The sequence below is a fragment of the Amblyomma maculatum genome, chromosome 5 (genome assembly GCF_055883805.1).
Source record: "Amblyomma maculatum isolate TAMU_Amacu chromosome 5, ASM5588380v1, whole genome shotgun sequence".
NCBI lineage: Eukaryota > Metazoa > Arthropoda > Arachnida > Ixodida > Ixodidae > Amblyomma > Amblyomma maculatum.
The window spans coordinates 40,437,416-40,453,691 of NC_139348.1; the positions used below are offsets into that span (position 1 = coordinate 40,437,416).

Sequence of the window (16,276 nt, forward strand, 5' to 3'; positions counted from 1 at the left end):
CACTGACGAAATCGTCTAAGCTGTCACTGAAACTTCAGTGCCCAGCCGGCTTCGAGCTGTCAAAAGTGTCGCCTCCGCCGAGGTTAGGCCTAGCTTCCGCGGACGTCTCCACTGCACGCCGTTTCACTTTGCCGGTGACTTCCCTTGAACGCGTGGTTTGATCGGTACTTTCGACACCGAAAGTCACGTTTCTTCTCGGATTCTATCGCAGTGACGAGCACGAAGATGCGTGAAATTTTGAAAACACGCCGAGAGAAAACTAGCGGGCAAGCGTGACAGCGAGCTACGCGTCGCATGAAGAGCAGACGAGCTATGGCCGCTTCCCACACTGACAGCCAATGGCGTGGTCGAAATCGCACCACGTGATTTAAATGGCCAGTGAAAATGCTAGGTTTGGGCGGCGAAACTTTTTTTTTTTTATTACTTGCTGGGGGTTTGTGAAGCGGCAAAGCCAGCTTTAGGGAGAAAAAGCGTAGGCCTGCCGCCTTGCAAAATTTCAGTGGCGTGCGACGCCGCGATTTGACGCGTCACGCGCTTGAACATGGGTCGTATCTGCCCCTTCTTTAGCCACCTTGCGTGCTTTAACAGACTTTTTAAATGATTTCGCGACTGTTTTCGGCTCTGATTTTTTTATATATTAAAGAGGAAGGATCAGTGTTGCTGAAACAGTCAAAATCACAAAAGTGACTTTTTTACTGAAAATCGCCGTTTTTCGACCCGCGTCTCCCCTTAATATGTTTCACAAAACCGTTCAGAGGGCATGACGAGAGATCGTAAGTCCGGCGATCGAAAAAATCGCGAAAGGCGAACAGAACGCATGATGTACAAAGACAGCCAACAACGACAGCAAGCAAAGAGCCAGAGCAGACGATGCGGAAAGGTAGCCGGTGGAGACAGACGTGTCAGCGGCCGCAGCAGCCAATAGTAGTCGCCCGATTCCCCGTGTTCTCGTGGAGCGCTCGGTTTGCCCAGTCGCAGCCTTGAATTCGAGCGCGGGAAACTTGAAAGCCGCCAAGAGACTCCCAATCGAAAGCAAGCCACGCTTCGACAGCGGCGCCCCCGCGAGAATGGCAGAAGAAAGCGCAAGAATTCACATACAAAACAAGAACAAGATGGCGGCGCTCAATTCGGCGGGCGAGGAATGGCACGCGCGCGAAGTTAGGGAATTTTCGGCGCTTGCTCGCTGCTCTGCGGCTGAATTAATTTTGAGTATTTCTACGACGAGTTGGGCATTGATAATTACAGAAATGGTAGTTTATAAGACATACTACCGAAATATATAATCTTCCAAAAATCGACTGTTTCGCGATTTTTCGGTTTTCAAAGGTCGAATCCCCCCTTAATTAGAAAATATTAGAACAGAATGACTACTCGCTTCGAACTGGAAATTCACTATTCGCACATGCGTACAAAAATGTCATGAGGCACGAAGTCGAAGGTACCTAACATTATTGTAACAAAGGACATTATTATGTCAAACGTAACCGGCATGCAAAGGATTTGGGACTGTTGCCTGCTGTTCAGAAAAAGGAACCCAAGAGTTTACTACAGCAGATGCCATGATACGTCCCCCGCTTCACTCCCAGTATCACACAAACCCAACATCAAATAACTCTGGCTTCACCGCAAGCAGGACACCTCGTGACAGACCTTTTACTAGACGCCAACACAATTATATGTGTAAATCAAGATTTACTTATGCGTGTGCAGCTTACCAGGTTTACACAAATCTTCCCTTAAGCCAAATCAAACTAAAATATAAGCTGGACTTCAGGTATCCAAGGAAATAAATGCCACAACCAGGACAACTTGCAATGACAAACAATTAACAATATCCAGTTGGTTTCGCTGCAACGTAGCACAAAGCCAAAGGGCAATGCAGTGACGGCATTCTCCAGAGCAGATATTAACTGCACGTTTCCATCAGGCAAAGCCAAACCAACTCACCCGCCTTGAACGTAGGTCCCAAAAACCATACAGTCCTGCACAATTCTAGGACCGCTTAGTAATACAAAGATTCATGGTATACCCAGGCGGCTCAGCGACGAACCATGTCCTTTCGCGCACTCCCAACATGAAGACATACAGTCGCTGTGTATTATGCTCAGCAGGACCACATCCACAGGCATATGCAAATCCGCATGATGAAATAACTTAATGTACCTCCGCAGCAAAGCTACGCGAGCCGTAGGGAAAAAAAATGCCATAAAACAGCATCAACATTCATATACCTAACAAGTCATTTCGCCCGTCCCTGTTCATAAAGAAAGACACAGATAATATAAAAGGAACTAGAAATGAAATTCGCCCACTTCAAGCATGCAAGACGGGCTTGCAAGCAGCAGTGAACAGGACAAGGTGGCAGCGCTTTCGTGTAAAACAACGCTCCAAGGCTGTCGACATGGCCTGTCTTGATATGCTTTCGCCCGTGCAACATTGCTGGCGGCCGTAGAGGCTAGGCATCATCATCATCATCGCAAGACAGACACAGGGAGGAGAGAAGGCACAAATCATCTGCAGAGTAGTAGTAGTAGAGGAGGGGTTTTTGCATGTTTCCCCCAGAGTGGGCTACATACGTCCGGGACTGTGTGCTCGCCATCACGGTTGCGCTCCCTGCTGCTGGAGGAATGATCGTGGCCACAAGTAGATCGCAACAGGATGGAAGGGTGACGAAGGAAAAAAAGAAAAAAGAGGAAAGCACAATCAGTCAGAGAGCCATGGCGAGGAAACATCAAGCATCAGCACCCCCATCTCCGCTGCATCAGTAACACAAAACCCTAACCTCTCAGCCATAGTGGCGGGGCACTCGACCTAAGGTAAATTCCACGTCAATCTAATGCCAAACACACATTTTGTGAGAGGTTTTAACAGCAAGTTTAACATAACGCACCAAAATCAACTACATTCATGTCATCATTTCTATTTACGGCCACGTATGAAAACGTAATGGTCTCTTGTTCAGCAATTTAGCAGCACGTTGAACTATGCAAAGGTAATAACTTATTCAAATAAAAATTTAATGCAAACTTAAGATACATATCTGGCAAAGACTGCGACGCATGACTTGCGGAAACTCCTACTTCTTCAAGCTCATTGTCTACTCCTCTTCTCTTTTCTATGAATGATTTTAACTTCTGTATCCCAAACACAATGAATGTTATATCACAGTTACAAATACTCCTTCCCTTTGTTCACCGTATGCTGCCCTTAAGGGGCAGTAATTAGAATGGCAGAAGAGGAAAAAATCAAAACTAGCACAAACGCAACTTCAAGTAAACTTTCGAAATCGGACACAATGCAAAAGTGGAGCAGGTGCGAAAAAGGTTCTTCAGGCGGTCTGCCCGTGATCATGAAGCAGGCACACACCCATACAGTTTGTAATAGCTGTGCTTTCATAATCCTTTGTTCTGCCAATGGAGCACCGCAATCATTCTTCATAAAGGTGGTGCTCCCAAAACATGAAAAGGAACGTAAAAGAAAACAAGCAAAACTCTTGAAAACTGAATGAGTGCGCCGATCTCTGATGATGAAAGGCAGGATGCCTTACCTTTTTCCACTCACACCACAGTTCACATTTCGTTTGACACCGGTGGCACAAGAGCAACCACATTTCTGCGTAGGCATGCAATTAAAGCAAGACGAAAAGGTAAAGTTCTCATATTCGCTGATGGGTAAGCATTGAGTACTTGGTGGGGAGGTGCTGTGTGCTCCTCACCAGAAAATAAATGCCCATTGCAAGTTCTGTATTCGCCATTCATTCCCCAACCTCCATCATCAATCAACTTGGACCAAGCTGCACCAGACTTCGTTTTGTTCAATTTGAACCGAGCTTTCAAATTAGCCATTTTAAAACAACTTAAGCAACAACAACAATGTTGCAAGCATAGTTTGCAATACAGTCGAACCTCGTTATAACAGTATGGGACCCAAAATTTTGTTCGTTATATGCAATATTCGTTTTAAAGGTGTGCGCGCGCCAATTCCTGGTAGTACATGATTGAAATGCTACTGTCGGCTGCTTAGTAATTATAAATCTGCGCCAAATGACATCTATTGCTGAAAGTTTCCTCTTGAAAATGGATGGCTGTTTTCACTAAGACCGCAAACGTGTGATCTCTAGTCTGCCGTCCTCACCTTTCGTTGCTTGACTTGTGTGCAGTTTTTATAATTGTGCAGCTGCCAAAAACAGTAGCATAATGGACGGTTTCTACTGCAATCACAAATGCGCACATAGCTGGCTGTACATATAATTTCAGCTTGAGCTGGCGGAATGGCCAACGTAGGGCGAAAGGAGTTTCTCTTGAACCGTACCAATCACACCGTAGCCCCATTTCGTGCAGCTATGAAAAAGTCAAACAATGAAATTGTTAACGTGTCCGTAGCATCCTACGACGCGGAAGGGTACACGGCAAGATTGATGCCGCATGCTTTAACATTTCGCCAGAAGGCAGCCACAGCATTTAATTTTTTTTTTAAGGGGGGACCGCGGGTTTCGAAAGTCCAAAAATCGCGAAAAAGTCGGCTTTTCAAAAAGTACATATTTCAGCTGTATATGCTATAAACTACAAAAATGCCCAATTCATCATGGAACTGCTTTAAATCAAATAGACAACTGGGCGCAGCAGCCCCAGAGTCGCGAGCGAACGGCAAAAGTTTCCAAACTTCGCCCGCGCGCCATCTTGGTCTTGCGTTTGCAAATGCTTGCCCTTTTCCATGTTGCCTTCGACGGCGGCGTCCGCGGTGTAGCAGAAGCATGGCTCGCTTGTGATTGGGGGCCTCACAGGGATTGTTGAGCTTCCCACGTCTCGAATTCGGGCTGTGGACAAAGCGCGCGCTCCATGAGAACACGGGGGATTGCGCGACTGCTATTGGCTGCTGCGCGCGCAGACGCAGTGGCCCCTCCCCGGTGCGTCGTCTGCCTACTGAGCTGGCGTTCTTTGTGCGCTCGCTGAACTGCTTCGGCATCATCATCATCAGCCTGATTATACCCACTGCAGGGCGAAGGCCTCTCCCATATTTCTCCACTTAACCCGGTTCTGTGCTAGCTGCATCCACTTGACCCCTGCGAACTTCCTAACCTTACCCGCCCAACTAACCTTCTGCCGCCCCCTGCTACGCTTTCCTTCCCTTGGAATCCAGTTTGTTACCCTCAGTGACCATCGGTTATCCTCTCTTCGCACTACATGTCCTGCCCATGTCCATTTCTTCTTCTTAATTTCTACTAGAATGTCGGTAACTTGAGTTATTTCTCCGACCCACTCTGCACGCTTTCTATCTCTTAATGTTACCCCTACCATTTTTCGTTCCATAGCCCTCTGGGTTGTCCTCAACTTAAGTAGAACTTGCTTGGTTAGCCTCCACGTTTCAGCCCCATAGGCGAGTACAGGCAAGATGCAACTGTTGTATACTTTCCTCTTGAGCGATACCAGTAAGCTGCTAGTAAATCTGCGAGTGCTTGCCAAATGCGCTCCATCCCAATCTTATTCTTCTTGTTATTTCCTTTTCATGGTCCGGATCTGCTGTTACTACCTGTCCTAAGTAGACATATTCGCCCACTACTTCCAGTATTTCGCTACCTAATGTAAACTGCTGTTCCTTCCCGAGGCTGTTGAACATTACCTTAGTCTTCTGCATATCGATTTTCAAGCCTACCTTTCTACTTCTGTCTAGGTCATCAATCATTATTTGCAGTTAATCCCCCGAGTTGCTTAGCAAGGCAATGTCATCAGCAAATCGCAGATTACTGAGGTATTCTCCATCTACCCTTATCCCTAACTGCTCCCATTCCAAGTCTCTGAATACTTCCTCTAAACAAGCTGTGAATAGTACTGGGGAGATTGTGTCTCCTTGCCTAACACCTTTCTTTATGGGAATTTTGTTACTTTCTTTATGCAGAACTATGGTTGCTGTGCAGCCACTATTAGGCTAATTCGGGACCTCACCATCCTGTGGTCACTGCATCGCACTTTCCTGATTACCTCTACATCCTGCTTCACGTCTCACCATTTTTGAGATCGCCGTGATCATCGCTCGTTACTGCTTCTGGTGACGTGTTTTGAACGATTCTGTGCACCTTGTGGATTGTCACACGGTCGGCCACGATGCGCCCTAATAAGTTCAAAACACTGCATACGTCGTCGTTCTGTGAATGCCGTCTGAATCGCGAAGTTAGCGAAGCGCGTTGCCAACGGTCGCGGAGACGCTTCTATCAGTGCTGCCACTGCTACACCCCTACTAGACCGACTGCTCTGCCACTTCCAACTGCGTATCTTTCGTGCCAACGTAAGGAGACGGCGTTTGAAGCGTGCCTGCTGTACTGACTATATCAACCTCAGCTTTCTCAGCCTCCCGCATCGCGTCGTCCTCTGTTTGCATAGAAATGCACTTTCCAAGGGAATCGGGGAGGCGAAGGCGCAACGTGCTGCCGTGAAAAAACAAACTTTAGACTTGAAAATGCTGTTTTAAACTTCAAGGGCCGTGTTCTCAGAATGAATTTTTTTTCATGGTATGGTTGCTTATTCCCGCAGTATCTCTGGAACCGCTAATCATATTCCCATCTGGTTTTTATTGTGTGCCTGAATAAATTTCCAAGGGCAAGACAAGCTCATGTTTTCAAAATATTGATTCTGGAATTAATAAACAATCAAAATTAGGCTAATGCAAGTCCAATTAGTAGCACTAACCTCAATGCGGTGCTAAAATTTTTCAGCAGGGAAATTAAAAAAAGGGCTCTATCTTGCCCTGTGGTACCTATTCAGGAGCCTTCATAATGAATTTCATAGTGCCAACACATTTTGTAAGTTCTCCAGGCATGGTACAAGGAACCCATGTGAACCATTCTGATATACAGTAGAACCCCGCTGATACGTTTTTCATGGGACCGTAAAAAAAAAACGTATGAGCCGGGAAACGTAAGAGCCGGGAAGTAGGACAAATTGAAAAATGACAGTAGTGGGCAACTGAATGCATTTATTGCCAAGTTATCACTTGAAGAAGTCATGCAGCGTTGTCTGTCGCATCTGTTCGCATCCGATGAGCACAACTCGCTTCTTCAAAAGTTGCAGTGCCATGTGGCTCTCGCGATTGTCGCGAACGTACCTTCTGAGAAGGTCCAATGCCGCCACAGCCGATGTAAATGTCGGTTCCGGCTGCGGCGCATCCTCCTCCTCCTCTTCGTCGCCACTGTTGTGCACGTCTACACACTCGGCCACGATCTGGTCGATAGTCATCATCTCGGAGGTGGCAACAGCATCATCCACAGACACGTAATAGTTGTACACGATCCCGTTCGCGCCAACCGCTTCCATGGCCGTGTCCAGTTCGCAGTCCTCGGGGGTTCCGGGGTTGTCCACGGTTCCTGGTTCTGCTGCGCTGTCTGCGTCGCCGAAGCACTTCGCAAAGCAATTCCTGACCGTTGTGGCGGTGACAGCACTCCATGCCGTGGCCAGATAGTGCATGGCATCCAGGATCGTAATGCCAGTTGGCTGTTGCCCGCGGTCCACAGAGGCCAGGGATCGCTTCACGATGCATTTCCTGTAAAAATGCTTCACGTCTTTGATGATGCCAGCATCTAAGGGTTGAAGGTGGCTGGTCATGTTGGCCAGAAGGTAAACCACCTTGATGTTCCGCAGCGACGTAGTGTCCTTAGGATGCGCGGAGCAGTTATCTAAAAAAAAAGGACTTTTCTGTCCTGACAGCCCATATTCGAGTCCATGTACGCAAGGAACTCGTCAAAAATTGCGCATGTCATCCAAGCCTTGCTGTTGTTCTTGTAGTGGCAGGGCAGGTAACGTATATTCTTTAAGCAACGTGGGTTTCGAAATTTGCCGATGACCCACGGCTTCATCATCTCGGAGCCATCCGAGTTGCAACACAACAAAACGGTGAGACGGTCTTTGCTGCATTTTCCGCCGTGGCAAGCCTCGCCTTTCAAGCTAAGCGTCTTCGAGGGCTGTACTTTGAAAAAGAGGCCCGCTTCATCGGCATTGAAAATGTCCCTAGGTTCGTAGCCGTCAATAATGCGCGCCACGGTCTCTTTCCAGCTGCCTACAGTAGCCACGTCCACGCTTGCAGCCTCCCCATTCACGGTTCGGTAGCAAATTCCGTGCCTTCGTTTAAATCGGTCGATCCAGCCGTTGCACTGAAATCGACGATCCCGAGCTTGTCTGCTATCTCCAGTGCTTTTTCGCGCAAAATGGTGCCATCAAAATTAACACCTGCAGCTCTGGCTTGCTTGAAGCATTTGTACACCGCCTCGTCAAGCTGCACGTGCTCCACGTCAAAGGACCGGACATTTGCTTCGATCTCGTTTCTTTTCGAAACAATAGAGTTGAGGGTGGATGGCGTAAGTCCCAGTTCCTTAGCGATGCACACCCGCTTCCGCGTTGGGTTTGCATCCACAGTGCGGAGAATATTCAGTTTATCCTCCAAGGATAGCGCTTTGCACTTTCTTGATGCCATCTTGCTGTATTTACGTGCTGAACGGATGACACGCGCCAGGTGGGCGATTGAGTGCGCTGGACACGTGTGCACACGACCGCGGAACGAATTCACAGCCGGAAAATACAAGCGGAAAGAGTCCTAAGCTCGGCAATCGTGAAGTCAGTCGCACACACACCAACCGCACAAAGGATGGAGCATGGAGTAATGAAAGACAGCAAGACGCAAAAAAAAAAAAAAAACGCAACTACTGCTGCTGATGATGATGACGCAGCCTGCCCAGGCGTCACTAGTGCCCTCTGTAGACACGCCAGCAACGCTAGGCCAAGCCAGGCCAAGTCAATTCGCCGAAAAAGTAAACATGGCCGTCGTTGCTTGTTTTTCGGGTTGGCTTGGGGTGCGAGTTCACAACGTATCATGCGGGAACGTGTCCCAAGCTACGACGTAACAGCGGGGTTTCTAATACATGGAAGTCTATGAGAGTCATGCTGGGACTCTACCACAAGGACGGAGCAGCCGGGAAAATGCAGCACCCGGGAACGCAACAGCGGGGTTCTACTGTACTTCTGTAACTTGAGTACTAATGTGTGCAGCTCCATGAAACTTTGCAGTTATTCAAATGGCTGTGCCATGAGTCTATCCCAAAAATTTCATTCAATTATCTCAAGACACAAAAAAGTTGGTATTGAAAGGTAGCCTCCCCCCCTTAATGTTAGGCTACTGTCGATTCACAATGATGTCCATGATTCATGACAAGCCTTTTCGCGCTCACCAAGGGGCAGAAAGAAGCGAGAGTCAACTTAGAAAGCCTACGAGACACACTGCTGCATAGGCTGAGCCGCCGTTGCACTATCCAGTCCAAGGTTTTTTTTGGCCGCCACGAGGCGGCGCCACCCTATCCAAAACACCAGCACAAGGCTCCTATGGGCCATTGGCACAAGTTATTGTTGCTGCCGCTAGATGACACGGCATGCAAACGTGCGGGCGATTCGGTCGATTGAAAAACTGTATTTATTGATGATTTTCCTGGCTTCTTTACGCATTTTTTTTTTTTGCAGTTTTAATGAAAAACAAAAAACCAAAACTGCTTGCTTATAACAAGTCTAGTGTCAAATTTTGAATTTTTTATTTCGTTATACAGAAAGAAATCCCACAGAAAAAACAACAACATAGAACAGCCAAACTGATTTTAGTTCGGTTTGTCCGATAATTCGCTAAATCTGTGTTCAGTTAGTGGAAAGAACTTATGGAAATGGAATGAACTGCAGAAAATTTTTATAGTTTGTGCATTTTCGAGTGCCAATTCCAAGACTACAAATGTCTTTCTCCTAAAGCAGAAAGTTTTAGACAAATCAAAGATGGTATGTCTTTTGTCTGCTGCAAGCTTAGTCATTAAACATTAGATCTAGAGATTACTGTAAAAGCAAGCATATAATATAAACTCATCAAATATGAGGTGTAATTTCAGAACAGCAAATTCTGTTCCTTCCGTTTTCAGCTTCAAGGGTCTTGATCATGGTAGCCAAATGATATATGGAAAGAGGCCGACTAACTTCTTCGAATGGAACCAAAATGATGCCCGCGGAGAACCAGCTAGAGGCGGTGAAAATTCAGCGAGATTTGACTTCAAATTAAAGGGCAATGCACGCAGACCCATCTTTGAAACGCTATAACACCAGAACTGGCCGCTATTTTTTGACTAAAATTTGGAGATGGAGCTACGGAAAGAGCAAAGGATAGCGGAAATGGAATAAAAGTAATCCCATTTTATGACCTATTTTCAGCCGCAAAGGCATGAGAGGCGGGAGAGTTTGTGCAACTCACCAGTTCTTCCTGCCCGTAGTAGTGACAGGAACACGGGCGACAATCACAGATGTGTTCTTCGGAATTAGGAAATCATCAGATGTGTACACTGCAAAAGAAAAACAAGCGTTCAATAAATGCATGTAGACCACCAGGCTGGCTACAAAACATGCCCGAGCCATCTCATCACAATGGTGTTTAGGTCCACAAGAAGCGGGAGAATGCGGACACAATACACAAACTGCAACTCATCAAACGCTTAGCCAGAATACATGGCTAGCTGATACACTATCACACAGGGCCTAAGTGCTGCCCCCGATAACCGTGAATACCCAGTATTATGAAATTTACTCTCTCTACTACCTACAGAATTCATAAATCTAGATTAATGTAGCCCCATTCCAAAAGCACAACAGAAGGGGAGGCAGCTACACATACCTTCCTTGGTCTGGGCATTGGTGATCTGCAGGTCGAAGTCAGCGGCCTTGCCAATCTTCTTCTGCTGCAGGATGTTCTTCTTGAGCTCACCCACAGAGATGTGGAGGCCATCGAAGGTCACCGTGTCAAAGTCCAGGCTACTCTTGAACTTGTAATGCACTGACATGGCTGTCGCCGAGGCCTAGTCGGCTGGCCACGAGGGTGGAAGAGGAGCTTGCCGTCGACAGCACAGCAGAACGCCTGCCTGCACGGGAAACAAGAAAACAGGTTCAGAACTTGTGTGTTCAGACTCCACGACACAGATATAAATATTGCAGAAAAAGAAAAAGCACACAACACGACAAACAAAAGCACACACACACAAAAAAGACCGAAAGGTGCCAGAAAGCCGAACAGCACTTTCACTGAGTGAAGTAACCTCAAATGCATTTTTCCTCGAGTATCTCTAGAGCACTGTTTCAATGTTCCAAGGAGTCTGTCCCAACTTTAAAGTGGTGTCCTTTGCATCAACCTTGCAGTGGCAGATTTTGCTGATATCAAAAATGTCTGTATAGAGTTGCTCAAAGCATAGGTCGGACTGATGGCACTTCACCAGCAGATGGAGGGTTTCGTTGCACATTCATGAGCAGAGCTGTTCTACTTTCATATGTTTCATATATCACCTTTGCTGCCTTGAGACACATCAATGTCGCATCCACATGCTGTGCAAAATGAAAGTGTTTGCCCTTTCTCAATGTCAAGAAGCACAAATTATACGAAGGTATAAGATAACAAAAGCTTTTGGAATACCTCTTCTTGGTCTATGACAGCGCTGTTGTAACGTGGAACCGAAGTCCCGTAGACGCGATGGCGAGTAAAAAATAAACTAAAACACCCGACGCCAAACAAACAACGAATTCACAGAACAATGGTCAGCTTGATAGAGGGAACTGTTGTAAATCTCCGCGGCGGGTCGCTGTGACCACCGCGCGGCCAGGAGAGAACTCGCTTCCCTCTCCAGCGAAGGAAAGAGGAAAGGCACCCGGGGGTGGTGAAACGCAGGGTGATGTGACGGTGACTAAGTCAGTGTAGCGTTTACCCATGTATCGCTGTGGAACGCTTCTTCGAGTTCTCCATGGGAAATAAACGTTGTGTTGAGGAAAAAATGTGTATGGTGAAGTGGTAGCATCAAGATTGAACTACGACGTCACTGATCGTCACTACAAGTGCAAGAGAATTTTAAATTTACACCGTGCATCACACACAGGCAGCCTAGCTTAACCACACACAGGCAGCTGTGACAACAAAATCCAGCTACTTTGTCTTTGGCTTCATTTGGCTTTCATTGGCTGCTCAGCCAATTATGCCCATGGTGCAGGTGCGGACACCGATGGTGATGCCAACTATTATGGTGCAGCTGGTGCAATGCCATTTTCACAAAAACTATTCTTGCACGGGCAGAGGTAACTTATCGGGGGATATAGGGCAGTGGTCTGATATCAGGAGCACTGGCAGATATGTAAAGTCGTAGGTTACAAAACTGCATGCTGATGAGTTTGCCTGGAAGAACAGAACAAAAAAATGAAGGAATCAGTGATTAAGCGAGTAGCAAAGTTCATGTGTACAATCAAAAATCCAACCTGGAGAGCTGTAGATGGGAGCCATTATTAACACTCCGATCATGTTCACAACGTTGCAGTTTCCCCTTCTTTTTCTTCACAATATGCTCAAGTGCAAATAATCATGAAAGTTCTACACCTGAGTTCCATGTGCTATCTCTCCTTTACAGGTATACTGAACAAATATTCAAGAATATTGAAAAAGCATCACAATTGCATTCTTAAGACACGATTACACTAGTACCGACACAATTCGTGTTAAGTTTTGAGCGGATGGCTGTATTTTTCACGTTTTCTGAACGGCGGCGCTGATGTGACGTCACATTTACCCTCAGTAACACCATGGCCCCGCCCCCACACCTGAAGCTGGTTGACTGGCTACACGCAGTGTCGGTTCCCCCGCATCGCGCCGTGCACAATGCTGCGAAGTGTGGAATGCTGCATACGAGAGAGGTCGGGGTGATGCGTACGGAGGGCGCATATTGCAGACAATTGTTTGCGTGCTGGGAGGGAACGATGAATCGTGCCCAGGAACACAAGCAAGGAAAAAATTATATCTATGTCCGTCCATGCGTTTTGTGAGCGCCACGAGGGAAGGAAACATGAACAGGTGCGACCGCTCGCGATGGGGGTGGCTAGGGAGGCAGGTAAATGCGACGTGATACCCAGTTTTGTCAGAGCTTTCACAGGAGACCACTAGACGCGGCGATTTGAGTAACATTAATTAAAATACTTTTCGCTCATTTCTGTTCATAAAGTGGATTGTTTTGGTCACTCCCAATGCGATAGCTACCATCTGCGATGAAAATCTCGGCGGCAATTTTTTTATTCAGTATACCTTTAAGGTCTGCACCCCTAACTCCATTATGTTTGTTTTTAAACAGTCTGCTACAGGTGTGACCATAGAGGAGACTCATTTGCACCAAACTGTGGCAGAACTGCTATTGGCACCGTGCAGAAACCCAGGGGGCAGCACTCGCGGCGAACAGGCAGCGCCACGAGTGAGCACCGGAACAGTTTGATAGGGAGACGCGCGGCTGCCTAGGCAGGGCGCGCGCTTGAAAAGGCGGCCTGCACAACGAAATGGTAGCAGTTTCAGCCAGCTCGAGCGACGTAGCGAAGCACAAACGATGCGAGAGCCACACGACACAAGACGCAGAGACAGAGACGAGCCCTGGCCGCCCGCTGGGCATTTATTTCTAGGCTGGAATCACGCGAAACGGAAGACGACAGGAGAAGCGCGCGCAGTTGGAAAAGGCTGAGCAAAAAACGAAGGGGGTGGGAGGGTGGGGGCGTAAAAAACACGGTAAAAATGTAGAAAAATACAAAAACATTTGTGGCGAACGCCCCTCCTCCCAAGTGTGGTACAGCTTCACAAAGGCCAGCTCGAAAGCCCCAAGCTGGGGTGGGTGAGTGAAAAAAAAAAAAAAAAAGGAAAGAAAGATGCGGGGAATCGAGCGGCCGAGAAGGGTGGAACAAGTATGGGAGAAGAATAGGAATGAATGAAGCTGTAGTCGAAGAAGAGAAAAAACCTAAAAAAAAAAGGGACAAGCTTGAAAACTCGATCGAGAACGCGATTACCGGGGCCTGAAGATGCCACAGGCACTTACATTACGCAGACGAATTTTGAAGAGCTTAAGCTGTTTTCTGGTGAGGTAGTTGCCACTTTTCTCGACGATAAAGGAAAGGATGGCAGATGGCACACGGTCGCTGATACAGCGACACAGCTATGAGAATGGAAACTGCCTTGCAGCACCGCACAAACGATATACAGTTTCTAATACACATTCATGTCTTCCTTTCTGTCACATGTCAGAATTGTAGCATGCTTAATTTTCTTTTTCGTTGAAAGAACGTCCTGCCTCATCCAGACTTGAATGCTAGTTTTCTTTCGTTTTTGCTTTTTTTAACGATACTTTCAAGTCCTCTCTGCCACAAAACTAAGTTTTGACAGGGGAAGGTAACAGCTAGGTGGCAGCCAGCCGCTCGACAACTTGTTTGGAGCAGGATGGCATGTAATGAATGCAAGATCTGTTCAGAGTGTCCACGAATAAGTAAAAAAAATATTTTACTTATTTTTTATTATGTCTTGATTGAGCAGTATCGCATTGAGAAACAGCTTATCATCGAGGTTCAACAACTCAGTAGACATCGAAATGTCATTAACACAACTAAATGAATAAAGCGTATGGAATGGCACCTCCTGAATCACATCTACAGAGGAGGGCGAAGTGGACAGCGATGGTGGCGAGGAAAAAAAAAAATCAAGCTGGGGGACGGACAAAGGAAGCCGCCCAAGAGGAGAAGGAAAGGGTGTGGAAAGAAGGAAAGGAACGAGCTGAGTGGAGAAAAAAAATAATGAAAGCGAGCAAGCAAGCAAAAAAAAGTTGCCAAGGCAAATTCGCGAAACTAATGCGCAAGACATCGTAAATACGCCATTTAAACACTCCATTCATGTTGATTACTCTCTGCATTATACTGGTGCTTATGCAAGCTATCGTAGACAGGGAAATATAGACCACAGGACAGCATAAATAAAAATTGTGCAATGAACAACTGCATCCACGAGCGCGGCACGAGCGCGGCCCACAGGCGCGCACGGCGGTCCCAGTAGCGCTGATGCCTATGAGTTGCCCAATTTCTTTAAATTTTTTTTTTTTTTTTTTTGCGGGTTGAGAAAGGATGCTAATGCAGGTGAAGGTATAGTCTGTCCTCTTTCGGGAAAAATGCTTCGCGGTAAATCTGGACGCGGCAATACCCGGGCATGATTGCCAGCTCACTGCTCGTTGGAAGGCAGCGATTCGCCTTAGCGTCGCTTCACAAAGATTATTCGGTGACGCAAAAAATATTTTATCAGGCCAGTGAAAATGTGTGCAACAGCAACAATCCAAGGTCTGCAACCTAGCAATTCATTTGTGACCATAGAATGCCGCGAATCGAAAGATCCAAGGTCTGCAACCTAGCAATTCATTTGTGACCATAGAATGCCGCGAATCGAAAGAACGAACGGCGAATGCGCCCCACGCACAGCAGATCCGCCGCGTCTCCGCTGCACGGCCGGGAGCACGTCTCCCTACCAAACTGTTCTTCCCGCCGCGAGGGGCGCACGCGTCGCACCGCGAGTTAGTCCTGCATGGTGCCTATAGCAGCTTCAACAGCTATCAAGAGGATTGACAGATACCTAAAGAAAGCATCCTGGGAACTGAACCAAGCTATCACCGGTAAAGCTGCATGAATGAATGCCCAAGAAAGGCCGTGGCGTGTATTTACAGTGTTCCTTGTAAGGGATACTCAAAAGAATCTAAACATAAATGAGCTTGCAAGCAGGGGCCTGAAATACATTACTCAAAGCCAGGACAGCACCACCATGAAAAGAGGAAATTACTTCACACCTTGATCAGATGAGACCATGTTATGCAATTATCGGCCATGAAAAATTGAGCGATTAGACCTACATTTCTAAATGGCCCAGCAGCATAGCAGACTATTAGGCTCGCCTGATATGGGACTCTGGTTTACACCTTTAAACCACCCAGAACTAGGAGTAGGTTTTCTTGTCAATAAGGATATACCTGGTAACATATGTATTCTATAGCATTAATGAGAAGGGTGGCAGGCATAATTAAGCCTAATAAGGGGTATAAACTGAAGGCTGTACAAGCATATGCGCCTACATGTCATAATGACCAGGCAGCCGAAAGCTTCTAGGAAGGTGTAGAGTCAGCAATGGGAAAAGCAAAAACAGTATTCTGTACTGATGGGCGACTTCAATGCCAAGGTAGGCAAAAACAAGCTGCAGACCAGGCAGTGGGCAACTATGGCATTGGGTTAAGGAATAGCAGAGGAGAGGTATTAGTTGAGTTTGTTGAATGCAATAACTTATCAATCATGAATACCTTCTTCAGCAAATGAAAAAACCGGAAGTGGACATGGGAAAGCCCCAACGGAGAAACGAAGAATGAAACTGGTGTTATAAACCTGGATTTGTGCAGGATGTA

The 16,276-nt window shown here is 46.7% G+C and overlaps 1 protein-coding gene across 5 annotated transcripts in view; it reads right to left on the minus strand.

Moving 5' to 3' along the window:
• The window catches only part of snama (something that sticks like glue), a 91,896-nt gene that overhangs the window by 73,482 nt on the left and 2,138 nt on the right, over positions 1-16,276 (minus strand). For 3 of the 5 annotated variants that reach the window (XM_084603640.1, XM_084603643.1, XM_084603639.1), the window contains exons 2-4: positions 10,681-10,924; positions 10,264-10,351; positions 2,577-2,619 (exon numbers count right to left, since the gene is read on the minus strand). In XM_084603640.1, the coding sequence (XP_084459766.1) occupies positions 2,577-2,619; positions 10,264-10,351; positions 10,681-10,846 (297 nt within the window). In that variant the 5' untranslated portion in view covers positions 10,847-10,924. The remainder of the gene's footprint in view (positions 1-2,576; positions 2,620-10,263; positions 10,352-10,680; positions 10,925-16,276) is intronic. The other 2 variants (XM_084603642.1, XM_084603641.1) reach the window with 1 other exon arrangement.